We start from the raw sequence: 24,943 nt of genomic DNA on the forward strand, positions 1-24,943 counted from the left end.
ACTTTTCAAAACCTTTTCTAAGGAACTGGAAATAAGAACTACATAACAGAAACCATTTCGCAGCCGTCAGCCCGGCCATTTATCTCAATAACCATTTCATTTAAAATGTGGGCCAAACATATAAATCATATCTTGAAAGAAAGTATGTTGGTGCCACAGAAATTACCCTGTATTCTTACCACCTAATTTAAAAAATGTGTTTTGAAGCCTGGGAGAAAGCAAACAAGCCTGTGGCCCGCGCTCTCCTCCCCCAGGGCCGGGGATGCAGTGGAGAGGCTGAAGCACTGAGCAGCACTCCCTGTTGTTAGCCATTCCCTTCAGCCATGGTCGCCACTGCTCTTGAAACCTTCCTCCTCTGAATGTCACTTGGTAAATTAGGAGCTGAGAGCCCCAAAGCCAGTCTGCTTCTCACCAGTGCTTGGACAAGCCCTTCCACTTATGCAATAAATACTCCGGGAGAGAGCGTAGATATCGGTGCTTATTTAGTGACATCCCCAGCGGGAGGGTACTAAATATAGTGGGGCCCTGAGGTCCATTTTCCAGACTAATAAGGGGGGGGAGACCTGGAGCAGCCTGTCACTGTGGACTGGGAATTCCAGAGTCTTCTGTCAGAAACCTCACTAAGGATTGCAAGGCTAAGATATCAGCATTTCCCTCTTGGCAGATTCCATATTTACTTCTTAGCACTTCCTGGGAGGGAAAAACAAGACACCAGCAGGTGTGCTTTGCCTTGGGCCATGGCCCTTCCTGTGGCCCATGTACCCCTCACCTGAGACCCTGGAGACACCAGTATCCCCACTGCTACACTGACCCTTTTTTCTCATCTGGTCTTACATACTTTCCTCTTTCCTAGCCCAGTAGCTGCTCACAGCCGCCCTCTGGAGCACCCCTGGGCATCCTCTGTGGCACCCCTCCAGGGTGTTGGGTCTCTGTGTTTCCAGCCTGGGCTCTGTTCTCGGGAGTGGAGCAGTGACATTTGGAACTGCTGAGCATAATCCCTGGGCCTTGAGTGTTGCTTGACGGTGCTGACCTTCCTTTTCTCTGGGTCTAGGTTCTGAGGCATGAGACTGTTCTTTCAGACCCTTCACTCCTTGTCAGTTGTAGCCCTGAGCATCTTTATAGGGGGAGTGGGGAGGATTTGGGGTTCGGAGTGCCTCTGAAGGTGGCATGCCAGCCCACACGTGTGTACAGGCCCGGTCTGCTGTCCCCTCCCGAATGTGCTTTCAGTCAGTTGCACAGGCCACAGTTAGATGGCGGCATCTTCCAACTGACCCCATGGCAGCAGGAGCAGCCCCGCCCTGCCAACATGAAGCCCATCCTTTTCTCCTTTTAACCTCCTCATCCCTGGCTGCCTGATGGTCCTTGTGGAAGTCACGCTTTACATCTAACTAGCTGCCTTGCCTGTTTCTGTCTTTCTAGTAGAACCTTAACCTTGTTCCTGGAACCCCGGGGCAGTGGGTGTCATGGGGCAGTGCACATGGTCTCTGGACAAGCACCAGGGGCTGGGGTTGGAAGGCTGGGGAGAACTCCTCTCTCAGAAGACTCTAGAAGTAGCCCCACACTTCTTGTTCTTTCTTCCTCCCATCTTCCCCCGTGCCTCAGCCCTCAACTGTGTCTGGAAAGCTGAGTTTGGGGCAAGGGTTCCCTGAAAAGAGGGTTTTGGTCTTAATTCCTCTGCCAAGTCTGGTGCCCAGGCTAGAGGCAGCAGTGAGTGCTTAGAGTACAGGAGTGGGAAGGCAGGTGGGTCTCTTTCCAAAGGGAGGCACCGAGGTGGTGTGGAAGGGGGAGCACAAGGCTGGGTGCAGTGGCTCACACCTGTAATCCCAGCACTTTGGGAGACTGAGGCGGGCGGATCACCTGAGGTCAGGAGACGAGCCTGGCCAACATGGTGAAACCCCATCTCTACTAAAAATACCAAAAACTTAGCTGGGTATGGTGGCTCACACCTGTTACCCCAGCTACTCAGGAGGCTGAGGCATGAGAATCACTTGAACTGCAGGCCCCTGGGTATGGGAGGGGGAGGACCTATTTCATCTCCAGTGAAGGATGGTGACAGGCTATAAGTGGAGGGTGAGCAAGGGCAAGGGCTGCTGGCAGCAGACAGCAAGGACACCTAAGTCCCTGCAGGACATGGGCCGTCAGCCCCGGCTGGCCTCTCCATCTGCTCCGGCCTTCCCTGCCTTGTGCAGGCTGCCGGCTCCCTTCCCTCTTGGTTCACTCCCTCAGGCCACTCATCTGCCCATACCAGCAGGCCGAAGCAGTCATGCCAGCCATCCTTGGCCCAGGGGGAAGGGATCTAGGAGCTTCTGGTTCTGGATTCATTGTGAGAGTAGGCAGGGTTAATTCTGAGTTGCTGCAGGTCCCCATGCTGTGATGGGGCTCTGGGCAGGAATCTGGAAGCCAGAAAGTCAGACTCTGGGCCTTTACCCAGCAGCACTTCCCCGTGGCTCGCTCCAGGGCCCAGGTACGGCTGCACAAGCAGACCTGGGCCCAGCAGGGGTACTGGTTAGCCCACAAGGCCCCCCATCTGCAGAGCCCCACAGATACTGCCCTGCAGGGCACCCTTTCTGACCAGCCCCGATCCTGCCTGGAGCCTCTTAGAGTCCAGAAGCAAAAAGTGTCCACCGCTGTATGTCCCTCTGGCCTGGCTCAGGGCCAACCCACAGTGAGGCTCAGGAAGGAGAATGAGGGCGTCAGTGGCCTGGGACCTAGATTTCCCTCAGAATGCTGGCCTGCTGCCCCACATGCTCCTGCCAGGAGATGCCCACAGTGCTTCCCCCCACCATCCTTCTGGGCCCTGGAGGCCAAGGGCCTGATGTGCTGGAGTCCTTAGAAGCCAGCTGGGCCGAGGGGCCCTTCCTTGACTATTTGCATCTCAGGTATTATGGCCACACCAAAAATCCCCTTTCTTTTCTGCCCTATGGAATCATACCCAGAACAGATGGTTCTGAATCATTGTTCCTGCAAAGCCTTTCTGCTAGGCCAGGCTCTGAGCCCGGGCCAGGAGCACAGTGGTGACCAGGCAGACCAGGCCCTACCCTCAGGCAGCACGTAGCCCCCTTGGGGAAGTCGGACAGATGCACAAACTACCAGGTGAAAGCAAATTACAGTGGGGGTGCAGGAGGAGCCAAGCATTGAGAAGAATAAGGTGGGCGAGCTGGGAAGTCGCTGCAGACCCAGCAGAGCCAGCTGTGTGGGAGGGGCTGCGGAGAGGAGCCTTCTAAGCCAAAGGAGCCTGTGAAGAGGCTGAGCAAGGAGAGAGCCAGGAGGCGGGCAGGCAGCTGTCGGAATCTGGTGGGCCAGAGGGAGGCTGCCAGGGTGAGGCAGGGAATGAGGAGCTTGGAGGGGTGGGCAGGGCCAGGGCTGGAGGCCTAGTGGCCCTGAAATGAGTCTGGACTTAACTCTCCCTTTGTGCAAGGGGAAGATTTTGAAGGCTGTAAAACTGGGGAAAGACACAATGGGATTGTTTTTTGAGAAACTCAAGTCTGGTGCTCTGTGGGTGGGAACCAGTGCCAGAGGGTTATGGAGACCCCAGAAGAGCCAGGGTGACTGATAACTGTGGAGACAACAGATCCTTCTCTAGTGGGCATCTTGAGCGTGCGCAGTGAACCTGGAGCGAGCCCTGCCTCCCCTCCTCAGCTCAGCTGGGGGTCTCCATGGCGAGCAGCCGATCCCTCCTCCCAGCTCTTTCCTGCCCCGGCCAGGCCACCTCCTCCCCATCTCTTCTCATCCCTAAACCTGACCTAGGACTTCTAGGACCAAGCCCCAGCCCACAACCTGCTGGCCTTGGGAGACCCGCCAGCCCTGTCCCTCCTCTGGACCTCGGGGCTGTGATTGGGCTCCATGTGTCTCCCTTTTTTCTCCCCTAGTCTCTGCAGCCACCACATGGCAGTGTTCAGTAAGGGCTAGCAACTAGCAGTCTCCCCAAGAAGTGGGAGTTAGCACCCCCAGTGTTTCCTGGAGGCTTGAGGAAGGTTCTGGCCACCTGGACAGGCAGGAAGTGAACACCCCTTGCCCAGTCCTAGTGCTACACTACCCAGTAAATGGTTTTTGAAGGAATGAATGAGCATGAGTGAATGAGTGAATGGCTGTGGTATGATCCTTTTGGAAATATGGGGTCATCTTCCTTCAAGTTGACTGAATACTGGTTACAAAGTCTCCTGGTGAAGCCTCATCCAATGTCCTTTCCTGGTCCCTAACAAATGACACCTGCAGATCCCTGTTCTTAGTTCATCTCAAAAGCAGAGCAGCACACCTATGAGGACCACAGCAGGGAGGTGAGGGAGCAGGGCCACTCACAGGACCAGGGGAGGTCTGGGTACCTACCTGCCATCTTTATATTCAAGAACAGGCTAGGTGCAATGGCTCACACCTGTAATTCTAGCACTTTGGGCAGCCAAGCCAGAGGATTGCTTAAGCCTACAAGTTCAAGACCAGCCTGGGCAACACAGGGAGACCTCATCTCTACAAAATGTGAAAAATTAGCTGGGTGTGGTGGCGCATGCCTGTAGTCCCAACTACTAAGGAGTCTGAGGTAGGAGGATTTGCTTGAGCCTGGGAGGTCGAGGCTGCAGTGAGCTATGATGGCACCACACTCCAGCCTGGGTGACAGAGCGAGGCCCTGTCTCAAAAATAAAGAAATGCCAAAACTGGATTTTTTTTTTTTTTTTTTTTTTTGAGATGGAATCTCGCTGTGTCACCCAAGCTGGCGTACAATGGTGCGATCTTGGCTCACTGCAACCTCCAGCTCCCAGGTCAAGTGATTCTCCTGTCTCAGCCTCCTGAGTAGCTGGGACTGCAGGCACACACCACCATACCCGGCTAAATTTTGTATTTTTAGTAGAGGTGGGGTTTCGCCATGTTGGCCAAGCTGGTCTCAACTCCTGACCTCAGGTGATCTCCCCCACTTTGGCTTCCCAAAGTGCTGGGATTACAGACGTGAGCCACCGTGCCCGGCCTTGTTTTAAATGTTTACATTTAACAAATTAATGCTTTTAACGGACACACAGAAATAGAATTGTGCCATTCACAAGATAATTACAGTGTTTCTAAAAGAAGAACCTTAGTTCATGGCATCCTCCAGGCAGTGTGTTCCAGAAATGGGACACAAGTTTGAAATTGGATGAAGGCTCCTTTCAAACCCGTCTGTCTCCTTTGGAGAGAGTTAAACCTCAAGGCCCTTGGGGTGCATGCAGTCCAGGCTGAGCCTTCTCCCTAGCTCCTTGCGATGGGCCCAATTGAAAGGTCCCTCTTCCCCTAAGGTAGAGTAGTGGCCCAGTCCTGTCCCTTCCATTGCAGGGCAGTGGCCAGTGGGGAGAGCTGAGGGGCTCAGGTCAGGCTGACCAGAGGGGCCGAGCACACCCTCACCAGCGGACAGCAGCACAGGCTGATGCCATCGGCTCCCTGGCTGTCCGAGCCATGGGCTCTGCCTCCTGAACTGGGTCAGACTGAAGGTGGGGACTCAGGAGCCAGAACAGGTCAGGAGCTGGCCTGGCCTTTCGGCTGCTGGGTTTTTTCGTGGTGCTGGTGGGTGTGTGCTGTTGATCTTGGGGAACTTACTGTGCCTCAGTGTGACAGGTGGTGAATGGAAGAGTGTCTGGGGCCCAAGGGGCAGACTCAGAGGCCATCCTTAATTGTCTTTAGAAGGAATTATGTCTAAGAATTAGGAAGTAGAGAAAGTGCAAAAGCCCTCTGCCTTCACCCTTGCTAGCTTGGTCTCCTTGACAAGTTCTGCTGTTTTATCTGTGCTTCAGTCCCCTACTTTGTAAAATGGGGGCAAACATGTGACACCATTGTCCTTGGGGCTGTCGGCAGAAGAGTGGAGGCAGGGGTTTGAGTGACACTTCCCTGTGTGGACAGACCACGTTTCGTTTATTCCTCAGTTGGTGGAGACTGGATCGTTCCCACTCATTTCCATATTATGAATACCACATTTGACTTTTGAATACTTTCCTATGAATACTACTGTTTGTGTACAAGTTTTTATGTGGACACATGTTTTCGTTTCTCTTGGGCAGTTATCTAGAACTGGAATTGTTGTGCCATATGGTAACTGTGTTTAACTTTTTGGTGAATGGCCAGCTGTTTTTTATGAGGTGGCTGGACCATTTCACATTTCCAGCAGCATTATATGAAGGTTCTAGTTTGTCCACATCCTTGTCAGCACTTACTATGCTCTGGCTTTTTCATTGTAGCCATCCTAGTGGGTGTGAAGTGGTAGCTTATGGTTTTGATTTACATTTTCCTGATGACTAATTATGTTTGAATATCAGTTCATGTGCTTCTTATAATTTGTGTCTCTTTCTGGAGAAATGTCTATTCAGTGTCTTTGGCCATTTTTTGTTTTGTTTGATTTTTGAAACAGGGTCTTGCTGTCACCCAGGCTGGAGTGGAAGTGGCATGGTTATGGCTTACTGCAGCCTTGACCTCCTGGGCTCAAGGGATGCCCCCGCCTCCGCCTCCAGAGTAGCTGGGACTACAGGTGTTCACCACCACACCCACCTAGTTATTAAATTTTTTGGTAGACACAGGATATCCCTATGTTGCCCAGGCTGGCCTTGAACTCCTGGGCTCAAGTGACCTTCCCACCTTGGCCTCCCAAGGTGCTGAAATTACAGGCATGAGCCACCACACGTGGACTTTTGCCGCATTTTAAAATTGTATTATTTGTCTTTTTATTATTGAGTTGTAAATGGCTTTTATATTTTTTCTTAAAGATGGGGTCTTGCTATGCTGCCCAGGCTAGTCTCAAACTCCTATCTTTGTATATTCTAGATACAAGTCTCTTATCAGATACATGATTTGCAAACATTTTCTCTCATTCTGTTTGTCTTTTCTTTTTTTTTTTTTGAGACGGAATAGTCTTGTTCTTCTCCGGCTGGAGTGCAGTGGTGCGATCTCGGCTCACTGTGACCTCTGCCTCCCGGGTTCAAGCAATTCTCCTGCCTCAGCCTACCAAGCAGCTGGGATTACAGGTGCCCGCTACCATGCCTGGCTAATTCTTTTATTTTTAGTAGAGACAGGGTTTTTCCATGTTGGTCAGGCTGATCTCAAACTCCTGACCTCATGATCCCCCTGCCTCGGCCTCCCAAAGTGCTGAGATTACAGGTGTGAGCCACCGCACCCAGCCTGTCTTTTCTCTTTCTTAACAGTATCCTTGGAAGCACAAAAATTTTAAATTTTTACTAACTCCAGTTTACTTATTTCGTTGTTGCTTGTACTTTTCGTTTTCCTTTTAATTTAGTTTTTAAAATATGTAACACATATATGATTCAAAATTAAAAGGCATGCTCAGAGCAGTCTTGCCTTCATCCCCACCCACCCTCTGTAGGGAGGCATTTAAGTTAATTTCTGCTTTTATCATTCCTGTGTTTATATTTGCAAAATTTAAAAAACCTTTTTTTCATATGTAAAGGTGGTATGCCACAGATACTCTGCATTTCTTTCTTCTTTTCTTTCACTAAAGAAATCCTGAAACTGAGTCCATATCAGCTGATTGAACTCACTGTGTTTTAGGGCCTCAGTAGTCTAGGTGTGGATGTGCAGCAAATGGTTTCTTCAACTGAGGGCCTCTTGGGCTGTTCCCAGGCTTTTCCTGTAAAAGATGCTGCAGCAAGGGATTATACCCTCTCCTATCGTGGAGGTGTGTCTTCAGGACAGACTCCTGAAAGTGAGATGGCCAGGTCAAAAGTTAAGCCTGCCTTAGGATTTGTGGCTGCTGCCAGATTGTCCTCTGCAGGGGTGGTGCTGTTCTGTTTCACCAAGAAGGTATGAGTGGTTCCCCCACAGGCTCACCAGCAGAACGGATCATGAAGCAATGAGATTTTCACCAGTTTTATCTCAGTGCAGCTTTTTTTTTTGTTTAAAATAAACTGTATTGTGTGATTTCCATACAATGAAATGCACCCATTTTAAGTGTCCAGTTTGTTGAGTTGTGACAAACGATCTACCTCCTGTCACCACAGATGGGTTTTTGCCCTTCTAGGATTTCATATAAATGAAATTATTTGAAGTATATTGTCTTTTGTGTTAAGGTTGTTTTCTTCAAAACTGTATATATTCGGCCGGGCGCGGTGGCTCAAGCCTGTAATCCCAGCACTTTGGGAGGCCGAGGCGGGTGGATCACGAGGTCAGGAGATCGAGACCATCCTGGTCAACATGGTGAAACCCCGTCTCTACTAATACAAAAAATTAGCTGGGCATGGTGGCGCGTGCTTGTAATCCCAGCTACTCGGGAGGCTGAGGCAGGAGAATTGCCTGAACCCAGGAGGCGGAGGTTGCGGTGAGCCGAGATCGCGCCATTGCACTCCAGCCTGGGTATCAAGAGCGAAACTCCGTCTCAAAAAAAAAAAAAAAACAAAAAACTGTATATATTCAAAGTGTTCAAGATATCTTGACATCACATAGTGAAATGGTTACTATAGTCAAGGAAATTAACATGTCTGTCAACTCACATAGCATGTGGTGAGAGCACCTAGAATCTACACTTAGCATGTTTCCAGTATACAATCCAGCATGATTAACGACAGTCCCGTGATGTCTGTTTTATCTCTAGACTATTCATACCACAAAACTGCAACCGCAAACCCTTCCACCCCATTCCCCACCCCTTCCAGCTGGGCTTCTTTGACCCAGGATGAAGACACTGAGATTCATGTGTTGTTGAGCACACCCGTACTTCAATGGCTTAGTAGTATCCATTGTATGGATGTGCCACAATTTTTCTGCTTTCCCATTGATGGGTGTTTGTGTGGTTTCTAGTTTGTACCTATTCTGAGTAAGACTGCTGTGGACATTCTGGCTCAAGTTTTTCTGTGGACATGTGTTTTCATTTCTTTGGCATAAACAGAAGTGGAATGACTGGATCACATGGTGAGCGTGCGCTTCACTTCACCAGTCACTAGACCTTTCTCCAAAGTGGTTTTGCCACTTTCTGTTCCCACTAGGAGCAGCGTGTGGGCCCTTCCTGCCCCACATCCTCATGGACATTGGGTGTTGCTGGTCTTTAGCTTCAGCTCTCCAAGGAGGTGGGGTGCACTGTCTCTTTATGGTTTTGATTTGCATTTCCCTGAGGACTGCAAGCTGGACATCTTCTCTTATTTGCCATTATATTTCCTCTTTTGTGAAGTTTCTCTTCCAGTCTTTCCCCCCCAAATCAACTTTTTGTCTTTTATTATTAAGTTGTAAGAGTTTTTATTTTCTAAATACAAGTTCTTTTTATATAGAGATATTTTCTCCTAGTCTGCAACTTGCCTTTTCATTTTCTCAGTGGTATCCTTCCAAGTGAAATGCAAACCCATTTTTTTCTGGTTAGTACTTTCTGTGTCTTAGGAAATCTTTGCATTTCCTTTATTATGAGTAAGGCTGTGCGTCTTGTTTCTGTTTAAGGGCCCTTTGCCTATCTTTTTTCTGAGAACTGTACATGTCTTTAGCCTGTTTTTAAAAATTTGGTCTTTGGTCTTTTTTTTTTTTTTTTTGAGACAGAGTCTGTCTGTTGTCCAGGCTGGAGTGCAGTGGTGCAATCACGGCTCACTGCAGCCTCTGCCTCCTGAGCTCACACCATCTTCCCATCTCCTGAGTTGCTGGGACTACAGACACATGCTGCTACACCTGGCTAATTTTTAAAAAATTATAGAGACAGAGTCTCCTTATGTTTCCCAGGCTGGTCTCGAACCGGGGGTCAAGTGATCCTCCCGCCTCGGCCTCCCAAAGTGCTGAGATGACAGGCATGCCTGGGCTGTCTGTTACTGAGATGAGCCCTTCATGGTATGCTGTGATGTTTTCTCCCAGGTTGCTGTTTGTCTTTTTGACTGTGTTTTCCCATGCATGTTGCACGCATGAGTTTTTGCAGAGTCCAGTGTTTCCATTTTTTATTGCTTATGGATTTGGGATCATAGGCCTTCTCTCCTCTCAGGCTATAATGAGCTCACCCGCGTTTGTATCTAGTATTCTATGGTTTTATTTTCTCTTAACATTTTAATCTTCATCCCATTTGGAGTTGATTCTAACGTGTGGGGTGAGGCATGGAATCAATTTTCTCTTTTTCCAAGTGACTCTCTACTTCTTTTCATATCATTTATTGAAAAAGTCTATCTTTTCCTAATGAGCTGAGATGGCACTCCCCAGGCCTGTATCATTAAAATCCTGTATTTCCACATGTTCTTGGACACAGTCTTCTCTCGTTTCTGTACTCACTGTGTCCTGCTGGCTGTCCCAGTGTTCCCATGCTCACGCACTCTCACTTTCTAGGGGGCTTCATGGCGTCTCCTTCTGCCCACAGTGGGGGCTTCTCGCTGCTCTTCTGTTCAGAGAGTTTCTTGGGTGTCTCTGCTTCCTGCTTTTCCACATAGCCTAGAACCAGCTCAGCTGGCTCCAGAAAACATTTGCTTATTTTTGAAAATTGGGACTTTGTTAATGTATTGACTTTGAGAAAGCTGACATCTTTATGAATGTCAAAAACAACGGGTGTGGCTCTATCCAGTTTACGTCTTTCCCAGGTGAGATTCTTCTAGGACTGTTGCAGCTGTTTCACAGGTTTCATATGGATTCTGTACATCTAATGTTAGGTTTAGTCCCATGTGTTTATCTTTTTCATTGCTTTTATAATATATATTTTTTAATTTTTATTTTTATAGAGACAGGCTCTTGCTGTATTGGCCAGGCTGGTCTTAAACTTCTGGCCTCAAGCAATCCACTCCCCTCAACCTCCTAAACTGTTGGGATTACAGGCATGAGCCACTGTGTCTGGCCAATATAATGGGTTCTTCTCTTTCAGTTTTTTGTTTGTTTGTTTGAGACAGTCTCACTCTGTCACTTAGGGTGGAGTGTAGCGGCATGATCTCAGCTCACTGCAACTTCCACCTCCTGGGTTCAAGCCATTCTCCTACCTCAGCCTCCTGAGTAGCTGGGATTACGGGTGTCCACCACTACACCGGCTATTTTTAGTAGAAATGTTTTTTTTTTTGTATTTTTTGTAGAGATGAGGTTTTGCTATGTTGGCCAGGCTGGTCTTGAACTCCTGACCTCACGTGATCCACCCACCTCAGCCTCCTAAAGTGCTGGGATTACAGGCATGAGCCACCACACCCAGCCTCTTTCATTCTGTTTTGAACTAAATATTGTTTGTACTACATGTGGTTACAATTGCTTATTGGTTTTAATTGGTTGTTGTCAATTTTATATCTTGCTCTCATTTGTATTCATCTTAGCATTTATTTTATTGGGGTTTCCAGGTGTACTTGGATATTATCTACGAAAAGATCATTTGTCTTTTCCTTAGGGTTGAACGCTTTTACAGGTTTATATTACGTATTGCCAAATCTTGTAAATACGGTACCGATTCATACTCTTCTTGTGGCAGTGTTTAGCCATACCCTTGTCAGCACTGAGTATTAACATTTTTTAAAATCTGCCAGTTTACTATAATTTTCATTCATTTAGAGGACATTTACCGTTCCTCTTCCCCACACCAGGTGGCCTGCCAAGGACACAGCTGTGGTGAGAGGACACAGTAGGGCGCCCGCAGATCCAGTCCCACTCTAGTCCCCGTCCCTATCCCCAGGAGTCCTTGTTCTAGGTTGTTTCCTGGGGTTTCAAATGCAGACAGCTGCTGCCCTCTGAGCCCAGCCAATGGGACAAAGCCAGCGGAGAGCCCGTCCCTGCCTGAAGGATTCACTCTGGAAAATCCCCGAGGGGTTATGTGAAATCCATTGCCCAGCTCCCCGCTCTGTAGAACCGTGTCACAATAAGCCCTCTGGGTGTCTCACAGGATCCCCTGCACAGCTCGGGCACTGCCAGCAGCAGCAGCCCCTCCAGCAGCTCAATCTGTCCAGGAGCCAGGGTTCAGCCAGGCACCCTCCAGGGCCAGTCCCAGGCCACCCAGTCCCAGTGTGGCCGAGCACCTATGCCTCTTCCCCATAGCTAAAAATCTGGTACAGTGGATAAAGCCTCCCTGAAAGTTCCTACTTCCTTATAAAGCCCAGCCCCCGCCCAGGCCCAAGTCCTTTTATGAACAACCCCATCCACCCATTTGCAGAGGGCACTGCTGCTGTTTGACACTGACACTGCCCTGCTCAGGCTGGCAGCCCCCAAGGAGGCTGCTGGAGGTCCCAGAGGACACGGCCCACGAGGCTCACCCTTTTCATTCTCCATCTTGTCTCATTATCCCCCACCTCAGCCTTCTCCTCGAGGTAACCCACCCAGTGCTTTTCCACATCCCGTTCCTGCACTGAAGTTTGCTTGCTGTGTGATCTCAGGCCAATTGCCTTAGCTTTCTGGGCTTGTTCCATCTGCACCTCACAGGTAGATGTGAGGAGTGAAAGAGTATTCGCAGCAGGTCTACATAGCACGTGGCACAGAGCAGTCTCCATGAATGTGTGTTCATGGAGTGGGAGAGTGGAAGAATGGATGGATTGTGCTCGCAAACCCTCCAGGGGCTCAGTTTCTTCCACTTAGACCATCAGAACCCAGAGATCAGGGTGCCGATCCTAAATATAACCTGTGTTAGAAACACAGCCACCCCGCCCTGCACTGCTCAGTCCCACCCTAGGGGAGTTTTCAGCCGCACTGAGGATGAGCTCTGTGGGGACCTGACCCAAAAGAAAGGGACACTTGGTTGCTGGACCCCAGACCAGCCCTTCCACAGCCTGGCTGAGCTGGCCTCTGGACTGACTTGACAGTCCCCTCCCAAGAGCTTAGTTGGGCCTCAGGGGAGATGGGGGCCGTGAGAGGGCTGCCCACCGCCCCTCAGTCTGGGAGCTGGGTCCTCAGGAGAGAGGAAATTTCCGTCTATTTATTTTCCACGTCCTTGACTTTGAAAGCCAAGCTGGTGTTGATATTTACCTTGGCCAGGCCTCCGTCTCCCCAGGCCAGCCTCGTGTAAACACACTGTTCCTTCTCAGCTCTGCTAGCACTGAGGTGGCCTTTTGCAACCAATTCTAGGAATTTTGAAAGTCTGAAGGCGTAGGTTCAGGGACTGGCCCTCCAGGGAGCCCAGGGTGCCAGGACCTGCTATGCTGGCCTTGGGCTCTCTCCTTGGGGGTTCATGCCAGGAACCACAGGGAATGAATGGGCCCGGGCCCGTGGAGGTGGGGAGTCTCTTGCTGGGCGTTCCTCAGTTCTCTTCACAGCCATGTTGGGGCCTCCCGATCCCCAGGTTCACAGCGAGGCTCAGAGGACACATGTTGAGGGACCGTGGCAGGCTCTGGCTATCTCCACTGCCCTGCTCCAGGCCACCACCACCCTGACTGGGGGGGAGGGCTTGCTCTTGAGCATTAGCCAGTTCTCTCGCGTGAGTCGGCAATGTGGGCAACTGGCCTACAGTTAGAGGGAAAGCAGAGCAGGTGCCCAGGGTGCAGCCTCCGGAGGCAGCATGTGCGCACACCAGAAATCCCTGCCCTCAGGGAGCTTGCCTTCCAGAGGGCAGGTGGACTGCAAGGAGAACAAGCTGGCTTGGGGTGGGGGTGAGTGCTGCAGAAGCCAGGGTGAGCAGGGGCTGGCGGGGTCAGGGACGGGCCCCCAAGTGCATGCAGGAGGTGAGCAGAGGCACATCCCCACTGCAAATCCCAGCCTGCCCCAGCCTCCACTGTTGGTTCTGCCAGGTGGTTCACACACTAGTGAGGCCTTGGTCAAGTGAAGTAACTTCTCTGAGATTTGGTTTCCTTGTAGAGAAATGCGGTGACAGTCCCTCAGATACAAGCGACTATCTGCAAATGGGAACTGCCCTGACCGCTGTGGTTTTGAAGCATCAGTGTGCACCATGGGGCGGTGGGACAGCTCGGCTGAGCCTCTCCCCTTCTTCACACAGATCTGGGACATGAGCGACGATGAGACTTTCTGAGCCGGCCCTGTGTGTGGGACTGACATCTCCTGGCCGCCTGCTGAGGAGCACTCTGTCACTGGAGCAGGACTGCTGACCCTGGGCCTGGTGATTCTGAGCCCTGGGCCCCTCCAATCTCTCCGGTCTCCTCCTCTCCATACCCTGAGGACTGGGACCCCCTCCACTGCCCAGGAGCGGCCAGTGTTTAGCATTGCTTGGGATTCATGATGCAGCCAGTTCAGACAGAGCTAAATAATAACCTTGGCTTTGGCCTTGCTGTTGACCTGGGACTTGGTCCCTCCGTGCGGTTTTCTTTTCTTGTCAGTGTTTGATAGCAAGCCCCCAGGATCCTTATCCCTCGGCCCCCAGGGGGTGGCCCAACACAGACCAAATGGGGAAGTAAGCAACCTGCTCCACCCATGCGCCACAAACCCCACTGCAGGCTCCTCCTGTGGGGGCCCTGGGCATGGGTAGGGTGGGACCTTGTGAGCGCACTGCAGCCTAGTCCTGGTGGAGGGGAAAGGGAAGGAGAGCCGAGCAGGGTGCGGGACTAAAGGGCCACACTCATCCCAGTGACCCCAGATCTCCACCTCGGACAGAGTGAGCCACCCAGATGAGGCTTTCCTGCCTCCCAGCCTGTCCTCAGCTGTGGGCATATCATCTGTGCCTGCCTGCCTGCCTGAGGCAGAGGAGTTTCTGCTGCTGCCTTGGGCTGGGGGAAGAGCCCAGGAATAGATCCTGGATGAAGCTCCTCCCATCCCTGCCCCTGTGAGCACGCCAGGCCCAGAAGGCTGAGCCAGGGCTCCCTTCCTGCCCTGGGCTAGGAGGGGTCAGATGGCTCTACCATTGGGTAACTCAGGCAAGAGCTATTTTCCTCTTTATTCTGGGTGTGTGCAGCTGTGAGGCCCAGAGAGCAGGCTGTGAAACCCACAGGAGACCTAGGTGCCTCTGCCCTAGAAGGGAGGGGACTGCCGACCCCTCCCTTCTAAGATGTAGAAGGCATTGTCCCTGGAGCAGTGTAGGAGCCAGAGGCCCTCTTCCCGCTATTTTATTCTTTCAGCTTTCATCTTAGGCCCAGAACCAAAGTCAAAATTGAGTCTGGGCTGACCTTAAAACAGTGGGATTTAGTACGGTAGATTTCAAATGAGGCTTCTCCCGAAGTAGCCAGTCCAAGTTCCAGTGGCTGTCATTCAGTTCATGGGAGCTTCGTGGGGACACAGCCGGACAGGTGCAGGGCCCGAGTCCGCCTCCCCAAGCCCAGTGGTGAAACTCCATGGTTGAAGAGCCACACGTACACTGTGTGGTTTAAGAGCACTTTATTATTGTTCTTAAGGCTACTTTTAAGTACAAAAAAAAGATGGCCTGCCAAACCTTTTTTTTTCTTCTTCCAGGAAAAACAGGCCACAGAGAATGGTATATTACAGATTTACACACACGGAGAGAAGGTCAGAGCGTACTGCAGGCGGCGCGGCTCTGGAAGAACTTCACGGAGCCCCTTCTTAGAGCAGGCAGGGGGCTCTTTCTCAGTGAAATGTTTGGTTTTCTTCTGCCCCCTCTGCCCGAGGCCCCCTCCAGGGTACTGCCTATCCCGGATAGGTCAGTGCACCAGGGACCCGGCCGCCAGCACCGCCGACCCCTCCCAGAGTGACGCCCTTGTTCACTGACAAAGAGACCTGTCCCAGGAGTGTCCTCCACCGAGCCGGTCAGCAGTGGGATGTTTTCCTGTTATGACACTCAGTAGCCTGTAGCAATAACAAACTAGTGGCTATTAATGCAGATGCAGTGTTCTCATAGAATAACTGTGTTCCTGCACTTTTACAGACAAATCTACGACAAAAAAAAGATCAACTTTTTTTCCAAACAACAAAAAAATATGAATGATTACAATAGGAAAGGGAAAAATTAAATAGCTACATATCATTAACAAATTAATGTTCTTCAAAAAATACCTACAAATTTCTCTGTACATTCTTTACGCACAGCGTAATGATGGTCTTAAAATTACCTATATAAAAAAAGTGTTCTCAACGATTTTTCCTACAGAAAATATAGGGGCCTGAATGCCAAAGCCAAGCTTGGAAGCCCAGTAGAGTGGGAGTGAAATGTGTGCGGGGCGAGGAGAAGGGCTTTTCCTCCACTTTCAAAGGCCTGCAGCACCCTGTGCCTACAGCAAGAGCCACCCTCTGACCTTTTCACCCAGTGCCCGGTTCCCAAATCCAACAACGGAACTGTGAAACCAGGGCTCCTGCTGTGTGCACGAGGCCATAAAGCCTTGCAAAGGACGTGACCACGCCTGTGTCACCTGCTCAGGTGGCAGCTGCGTGAGCATCTAGTGGGCCAGGTGGAACGCAGCATACCCTGGGGGAGGGGATAGAAACGCTCATTGACCAAAAAGAGGAGCAGCTGTGACCTCCACAGCTGTGTCTGTCATGCTTGATTCATCTAATTTCTAGTTAGTAACTATTAATATAGCAAATAATAAATGCAGTAATAACGGTATAAAGTCAGAGGAATGTATACTACCTTGGCCCCAGCGTACAAGGAAGCGTAAGAAACACCATATCACAGATTGTCAGTAATCTGCTGTTCAGCCAAGAGAGTTCAAAGGGAGCAGTTTCTGCATGTAGGGAAGTTGGAAGACACAAACCCCACCTCCCCTGGGAGCTTGTAACAAAGCAGACAGGGATGCAAAAATAAATGATGTCAGCCTGCAGCACAACTCCAGCATCCCACACCGCAGCTGACCACTGCTCATCGCGAGGGCCTGCCAGGAGCTGGCCTCCCGCACTACTTGTGAGTAAAGTGAATATCAAATACAAATCTTAGAGTACAACTGTACCAGCAGTAAGTATATCTAGGACTGTAACTGACAAAAATAAACTAATTCTGAAAAGAAGATAGTAAGTATTAAGGTTTTTGTTTACTGCCTATATAATTAATAGAAACCAGCTATTTTTTCTCCATTAAAACATGCATCACGTTTAAAGCACTATGGAATCCTCCAACCTCAGCTCTAGTCTAACAAACTGCAGTGTTCAGAGAAAGTAAAATGCCCGTGATTGGTAGAGTCTGCAGTCCAGTTGCAAGCACCTGAAATCTAGAGAGAGAAAGACCTATAACCTGTATGAGACTTCCCCTTCCAAAGCTGTATTGTCTAGATTAAAAAAAAAACAGTAACAACAAACACAAATGGTCAGAAATGTCATCCTTAAACCCTTTGTTTTTCAGCAGTTTGCCCTCAGAGTTCTGGCATCACACATAAAGTTGGCAGGCAACTTTAGTCCTCCTCCAATAGTGCAAATCAGACACGACAGTTCTCTTCAAGTATACACACGCACACACACGGACTGAACCAAACACGCCGTGGAAGCTGAGCTGCACACACCCCGGTCTCAAGAAGCAAAGGAAAAAGCAGAAAGCGTCTGAGTCACCAATTCATCATGGCTTGTGACTGAGAAAGCGCTGTGAAGTCCTGGCCCCGTCGGGGCAGCAGACCTGCATCAGAGGTTTCTTTGGTAACTGAGGCAGGAAGTAAGGATGCTACATTAGACAGATGTTCCACACGTAGTTCCTGCTATCATGTTTGAGGGCCCCCCGTACGGATACCAAGCAAGTACAAAACAACAAAAATCCCAACAACATGGTTTTTGCGAATAAACCATCCCTTCCCCCCACCCCCATTTTTTTTTTTTTTTTTTTTTTTTTTAAGCACTGACTGTTCAAAGCTCAGGCAAACCATGCACATCCACGTGTTGTTGGAGGCGGCACTCCCTTCAGGAGACCACGGAGGGGGAGTGACTATGGCTGACCATGTGGGCAGAGGGGCTGGCAGGCTGGCCCCTGCGAGAGGCGGACTCAGGGCTGCTGGACGCTCCATCCTTGGCCGCTTTGATCTGGAGCCACGTGTCACCCAGAGCTTTGGCAAAGTGGTCATCCACGGAGCCTGTGATGGACACAGAGTTGGGTGCCGGCTCAGGTTCCTTGTAGTTCTTGCCCAGGCTCCTGCGGAAATGCTCCTCCACCACGGGGTCGCAGGTGGTGGTGGCTGCAGGCAAGCGGGAAGGCAGTCAGACACAGGTGGCTGCAGCACCCTCCCTCAGGCAGCCTAGAGCTGGACTGGCTGCCATGGTCAGTGTGGGTTCTGCAAACAGCCCACCTCCCCTGACTAAGTCAGGCACTTAGGCAGGTCACTTCTCTGTAAAATGGTTATATACCGTCTGCACTAGGCCAGAGTTTAAGTTCAAAAAGAGAACATGGCATTACATTTAAATAATATTAGCTGCTGCCCTCCCTGCAACTAGGGCATGATATCCTGGAGTCGGGGGGAGGGGGTAGCATGTTTCTCACGCCCTTCCACCCAAACCACGCACAATGCTAGGTGCACACTGTATGTGCTCAAAAAATACTCCTTTCGACCTCAGCAATAGCTGGGCTCAGGAGCAAGGGATTTCAGCCCACAGCGTAACAGAAGGGCTCTGCTGCCACTGGTGAGGAAGCCTGGGACACTCACCACTCGGTGGCCTCCGGTAGCTGGCGGGGCCGGGTGCAGCACAGCCGCTATGCGCGATGGGGCAGTGCGAGAGGTTGCAGTTGCGGGCGCCAGCCGAGGCGCAGGTGATCACAGAGGGCCGGTTCTGTGAGGAGTAGGGGTGTCAGCACGTGGAGACCACCTCAGTACCGGGCACCGCCCCTGGAGCCCTTCCTGACCCAGTCTGCCACCTCCCGCTTCAACACTGGAGACCCGTTGCTAAACACAGCCAATCCACAGAGGGAGCGCAGCTCCAAGGGTATGTGTAGTGGCCCCTGGTTGTGGCTGTAAAGCTCAACTGTTGAGTTGGTCTGTCCCCCTCTCTCAAATCTGCTTTGAGACAACAAACACTGGGCGTCCTGTGGATGACAGAGGGCTGCAGGAGGGACCTCGCTCCTCCCGTTACTGTCCCCAGAGCCTTTCCCATCATGTCCACAGAGCCATGGGTGTGCCTGAAGCCATCCAGGACACTTCAATGCATGGCAATTAATTGGAAGCATTTTGTTTGAGCCAAAGCCAGCTTGAGTTGGCTTCAGTGATGACCTACAAATCAGGACAGAGAGGGAACAGAGGAGATGTGCCTAAGTGTAGAACGGCACACATCCCAGCGTAGCCCAATCTGCCCTGAGCACAGCCTCACTCTCCTTCCTCATCACCCCCATGCTGTCTGCATGGTAAACTCCCCTTTTCCTTCAAGCCCTGTTCAGATCTCTCTGAAGCCTTTCACTGGCTACTCCCTCTTTTCACTCCTGCTCCCCCAATCCACCAGAATTCAGCAAGTGCATCAGTCTGTCCAGGTGCTCCCAGAAGACCATGCACACCAGGTAGTATGTCTAGCCCCCCAGCCTTGGTGCAGAACCTGGGGCAGAAAATATTTGTGAACTAAACAACTTCCTCAGGTTCCCCCAGGAAAGGTATTTCCCGATACCCCCCGAGGACAAGGCAGAGGAATATGTGCACAAAGTTCCAGGACGGCCAGCGAGGAATTGGTTGAAATCACCCCACAGCGACCCATGGTGACAGCAGTATCAGCCAGAGGGACACCAGGCCTTGTCCTCCCCAGCCAGCCCTTTCCATTAAAGTCAGAGCAGTAGCTGGTATAAAGACACAAAAGGCTTGCATGCCAGACCTCTTTGAGATGGCAGTTAATGGGAATGATGAAAGTAGATTCTAGGATGAAATGTGGATCTACAAGGATGAACTGGGATTAAACATAAGGGTCTGTGCTTAGGTCTAACAAAAAATTACACAAGCCAGGGTTGGGGGGAGATGCGGCTTAGCAGCAGTAGACAAACCAAACATTCAGGGTTTCTTAGTAGTGCAACACTTTAGCCGCAGGACAGAGCTGCCCAGAGGTCAGAGGCCCTCTGTGGTGTGCACAGGTGGCAGTGCAGAGGAGAACCCGGGCAGGTGGAGCTGGGCTGAATGTCCACGCTCTGCCTGTGGACTGTGCTTCAGGTGAGGGCCTTCACGGTGCTGAGCAGACAGGGTGGGAAAGGGGGTTGGAGACTGAGATGAGGCCTTTGCAGATCTCACACTGGGCTGACCACGGGTCAAGCAGCATCAAGAGAGCAGGATGCCCACCAAGACCTGGACACAAACAGCCGGGAGGAAGGAGGGCCCTGCCCCTGTCCAGCTCTCAGTGGGATGGCCAGGCTCTTCCTGAGCCCAGCTGTACTCATGACCTTGGGCTCCAGAAGACACCCTAGGGTCCTCCCAGTAAAACTCCCTTTTGTGCTCAGATGGCTTGTTCTTTGCAGCAAGCATGTCCTGACCCATGCAAATGTGGGGAACTGGGGAGACGTTTCAAGTGGGGGAGGGGGAATCAAGGAAGATGAAGTGAGCTCACTGTCCAGCCTTTATGTCAGTCTATCCCAAGGCAGGAAAAGCCACTTCAGAAGAGACTGTGCCCCCTCTCTGGCAAGGGACCAGCAGGGCAGGTTGGCTGACTGGTATCAGGGCACCTTTGGGGCACCTACTGACCTGAGCTGAGCAAATCTCCTTAACCTGTCACCTGCAGATGTGAAGATGCTCAGTGCCTGGGCATCCCTCCCCACAACCCAGGCCACAGGGTGGCCCGTGAGTTCTCCTGGGAGTGGCTCCACTGCCACCCCTTCCCAGATGGAGGCAGGCATCTTGCCCCTGCCTCTGTGGCTGAGTGCACAGAGGGACTCGTCCACCTAGAACAGGCCCCAGGCCTCCAGATGGTGAGCATTTATGAGATCTTGAGACCCTCCTCCTCCCCCACATCAGTATTTTCCAGATGGGGAAAGAAGGCCAGAAACACCCTGCTGGAAGTTATGCTGCAGATTTGTGGCAGGGTTGGGATAAGCCCTGTTCTAACCCCTTCACCTACTGCCCCACCCACCTTGACGAGGTCCCACTTTTCCTATCTGAAAGCAACCCCTGAGGCTTGCTGTGTGAAGCTTTTTTTTTGAGACAGGGTCTCACTCTGTTACCCAGGCTGGAGTGCAAGGGTGCGATCTTGGCTCACTGCAACCTATGCCTCCCAGGTTCAATCCTGTCAGCCTCCCAAGTAGCTGGGATTACAGGTGCCCACCACCATGCCTGGCTAATTTTTGTACTTTTAGTAGAGAAGAGGTTTCACCATGTTGGTCAGGCTGGTCTTGAACTCCTGACCTTAAGTGATCCGCCCACCTCGGCCTCCCAAAGTGCTATCCTGTCCCGGTTCCCAGAGATCTGAGTCACAGTTTCCGCTGCACATAAGAAGGCTTCCGTGTGTACCCCACAGGGCTACAGAATGCGTTTTACCCCGCTGTGGACACAGAGCTTTGCTGTCACCGCAGGAAGCCCTCTCCCCACAGCCACTTCTCTGGCTCTGAGCTGCAGGATGACACCCAACAGACTCCCGGGAAAGGGTCTCGGAGCTGCTGCAGCGCAGGCAATGTGGCTGCTTGGTGTCCTCAGCAGGGCGCCCGAGCCCAGCTTGGGTTGGAGTGTGTGGCCTCAGCCCTGCCATGCTGCTGCAGGAAGGAGCCCCACGAATGGTCACAATATGAATGACGCACTGACAGCAGCCAAGGAGGGCAGGATTGACCCCCTCTTCCCCACCCCCAGCCTAAAATGACAGCTCCAGTTGGGCCCACTGTGCCCTTCCCAGGGAAACAGGCAGTTTGGGGTGCTCCGTGGCCCCTGGCTTTGTCCTCAGTCCAAGCCAGGATCCTGCAAGGACATAGCTGGGGAGTCGAAGTTCTCCCTCCTAGGAAAGCTGCTCAGGAGCCCCAAGGCATGAGGAAGGGCCCTTGCCACATGTGCTGTGGGCAGCCAGGCCCATTCCAGGTTGAGGAGAAGGAGAGACAGGGTAAAGATAACCAGGCCGCTCTGTCCAGCAGTTCAGTTTCTGCAAAGCCACTGTGACCGAAAACCAACGGCAAGATTCTCAAGAGCCTTCCAGAGCCAGAGAAAGAAATCATCCAAGAAAACACTAAGCCCACCAAGGGCCCACCCTGACCCTGCGGGCCGAGACAGTGCGTGAGGCACCAAGGCCCAGAGGCTGGACATGGGTGCTCTGAGATTACAGTTGAATCCTCCCCTCTGTACCCCCGTCCTTCAGAGACTTCCTAACAGCAGTGGCAATGGCCAGAGAGCCAGGTTCCACCTGCACGATCCAGGCCATGGCTCGTGGCATCATTACAATGCCTGTTGAGCTTCACAAAGCAGAAAGCAGGTCCACTGCCCACCCCGGGGTGCAGGGAGCGGGTCTGTGGATCCTACTGCCCACCCACCTCTGCTCTGGCCCCTGCTTCTGCCCAGGAGTACAATCCTCTCTCCTCACATCCATTTTCCCAGCTAGACTGGGAGCCCCCTGTGGCCGTGACAGTGTCTACACACACCTCTGGCTGCCCAGAGTCCCACTCCACAGAGAGCTAGTAAAACGCTGAAATGAAAGGCAGTGATAACTCGGTCCCAGGCTCCAGCAGACACATCAGTGGTCTCTCCTCCAGACTAAAACGGAGTGTGCTGGGAACAAAGACCGCATCTTGCTTGACAGGCTTCTGATACCCCCCAGCACACAATAGGGTCTATGCCATTTTGTTAAATGAATGAATCGAAAAAGCAGGATTACCATGTCAGGCTCCAAGGCAGGATGGGCCACTGTTCTCAGCTTCACTGGGATTCCCAAGCACCAGAACCACCTCTCAACTCCCAGGGCCTTCCCACCCACAGTTATAACAGACCCCATCAGAGACAGAGACCAGACAGTGCTGCTCGGAGGGAAGCCCTGGCGGTGCTGCAGGGACACAGAGGCCCTCACAGCTGAATGCACAGAGCTCCAGGCACTCCCTTGGGGCATAGCGCCATCCCCTCTGTCAGCCTTAAGAAAATGCTGATTACTGACTAAGGACCTATTAGGTCACAGGCCCAGGAGATTCAGAGAGCTCAGGCAGGTTAGGAGCCTGCTGCCTTCTATACATTTCCCCAGGAACCCCATTTTTAAAAAGATTGGTTTCTACCAAGCAAACTGTGTTTACTAAGTCATCATTTAATTCCCTATGTTCCTTTAATAGAAAAAAAATCCCTATGTGCCAATCATAGGCTTCTGACCAGCATGGGCTCACAACCCTGTTACCACCAACTGTGCAGGACCCCAGCTCAAGGCAAAGAAAGCAACCTGACAATTCCCTTCATCCGAGTGACGTTCTAATGGAGAAACACAGGACTCCCATGAGTATGAGGACATTGACCCCAAGACAAACAGGCCTGCCACAGAAGACTGCAGCGAAAACACCTCAGTACACCACCCTGTACTGTGGAAGGAAAGAGACGAAGCCCAGTGACACTGACCTTGTCCGAGGCCATGAGTGCTAAGAAAGGCCCGGGCAGGTCTGGGTAGGAAGTAAAAGCAGAAGAGGAGGACTCCTGTTCTGCTGTCCCTTGTCCTAAGTGCGTAACAGAAGCTAAGGGTGGCATCCCTCACTACTGCCCTCGGGGACCTCTGCTCGGGACTCCATCCAGCTTAGTCCCCCAGCCCCTAGACTCCCCCAGCCACCCTCCCGGACAGAGGCCCACCTGCTGCCGCTCCCCTGGGGTCAGTGTGGGTGAGAGGCCGGCCTGCCTGCTAGCGTCCAGGCTGTTCTTGGTCAGTGCGAGGGGCTGCTCCAGGCCAAGGCTGGGGAGGGACGTGTACAGGTGGTTGCCGTGCAGGCTCATGGTGGGAGCCACGGCGCGCTCAATGGGGCTGCGGCTCCGCTCCCGGGGGTCTTTGCGGCAGTCTCCGTTGGCAGTCTTGTTCCTGAAAAAGAGGAATGAGCATTCAGAGGAGAATCCCTGGCAATTTTCTGAAAGGCAAAAGGGACAGTGTCTGTGTGCCAAGCCCTCCATGTCACTTGTTTTTTACCCTGAAGCTCAGGTCGCATGGTCCGGGAGCACAGTGAAGAGCCGGCTGCCTGCCCCGGTCAGCCCAACACCAAAGCCTTTGGGTGCCGGGGGTGCTGCTGCCAGTGGAGTCCAAAGCCAGCTCCACAGAAGATGGAGCCCCCAACTCTGTAGCGTCCTCTGCCCAACTCTCTGTTCAATTCTATAATAATTCTATAATTCCATAATAATCTCCACTCCCTTGGAGCATGGAGAGCTGGAGGCCAAGCTGGTTTGATAAGGACCTGCCATTTAGACAGGACGGGGACGCTGGCGATCCAGAGTCACCAACTGCACCCTACACACCAGACCCTGTTTTAAGCCTCCGCAGTGCTGCTTACCCATCTTCTCAACAGCACTCAGCAGGCAATGCCATCATCACCTGCTTTCCAGACCAGAACCCCGAGAACTCAGACTGGTGAAATAACCAGCTCAGGCTGTCGGCCAACACGTGGCAGCATCTGCTCTGGTGCTCCTGGTACACTACTCTCTGGTCAGGAGAACAGAGAGAGCCAGTACGCAGCTCTCCCGTCCAGGACCCACCAGCAAGAGTGACCTGCTTCCAGAAGGCCCATCACTAGCCCTGGCCATGTGCTGAGCACTCAGGCGATGCCACATGGAATCCAGGTGAGACAGTCAGTCGGCACCGCCTCCATCCGATGTGTTAGTCTGAAGGCATCATGATGTGTTGTGTCTATTAGACACCGACCCCCCACACAGGTAAGGCACAGCCAGCTCTCATCCACCCTCCCCACTTTATTCCATCTTCCCTGCTTCACCCATCTTCCCAACAGCACTAAGCAGGCGATGCTGCCACCTCCCCCTTTCCAGATGAGAACCCCGAGACTCAGACTGGTGAACAACCAGCTCAGGCTGCTAGCCGACCCGTGGCAGCATCTGCTCTGGTGCCACATATTCTGGGGGTCCCACAATTCCTTCTGCCTTGGGTCTTGCCCCTTGAATCCACCACGTCCTCCACTGACAGAATAATCTTTTTCCATAATAAGCTGGTCTTTTCGAGAAAAATGTGTGAATCATGATTTCAGTGAATTTTCTTTAAGAAACACAAATTATTTTCAGAGTCTGCAAGTAGTCACCTGTCTTTAACTAGCAGAAAAGCCTGAGCTTGCCTTGGTGAAGGAACAGCCACAGCCCCACTCCCAGACTGGCTGAATATGTCACACACACACACACACACGCATGCATGTGACAGGCATACCTTT

The 24,943-nt window shown here is 51.7% G+C and overlaps 2 protein-coding genes across 13 annotated transcripts in view; one reads left to right on the top strand and one right to left on the bottom strand.

The window, feature by feature from the left end:
- The window catches only part of ATG7 (autophagy related 7), a 277,334-nt gene extending 261,611 nt beyond the window's left edge, over nucleotides 1-15,723 (top strand). For all 7 annotated transcript variants that reach the window (XM_064362017.1, XM_064362022.1, XM_064362023.1 and 4 more), the window contains one exon: nucleotides 13,805-15,723. In XM_064362017.1, coding sequence (XP_064218087.1) covers nucleotides 13,805-13,837 — 33 coding nt within the window. In that variant the 3' untranslated portion in view covers nucleotides 13,838-15,723. The remainder of the gene's footprint in view (nucleotides 1-13,804) is intronic.
- VGLL4 (vestigial like family member 4) overlaps nucleotides 15,116-24,943 on the bottom strand; it is a 164,059-nt gene continuing 154,231 nt past the window's right edge. For all 6 annotated transcript variants that reach the window (XM_012472137.2, XM_012472143.2, XM_064362033.1 and 3 more), the window contains 3 exons: nucleotides 23,376-23,598; nucleotides 18,327-18,450; nucleotides 15,116-17,861 (listed from right to left, as the gene is read on the bottom strand). In XM_012472137.2, coding sequence (XP_012327560.1) covers nucleotides 17,590-17,861; nucleotides 18,327-18,450; nucleotides 23,376-23,598 — 619 coding nt within the window. In that variant the 3' untranslated portion in view covers nucleotides 15,116-17,589. The remainder of the gene's footprint in view (nucleotides 17,862-18,326; nucleotides 18,451-23,375; nucleotides 23,599-24,943) is intronic.

Source organism: Aotus nancymaae, unplaced genomic scaffold, assembly GCF_030222135.1.
Source record: "Aotus nancymaae isolate 86718 unplaced genomic scaffold, 86718_ANA_hifiasm-v0.15.2.pri h1tg000046l, whole genome shotgun sequence".
NCBI classification, from domain to species: Eukaryota; Metazoa; Chordata; class Mammalia; order Primates; family Aotidae; genus Aotus; species Aotus nancymaae.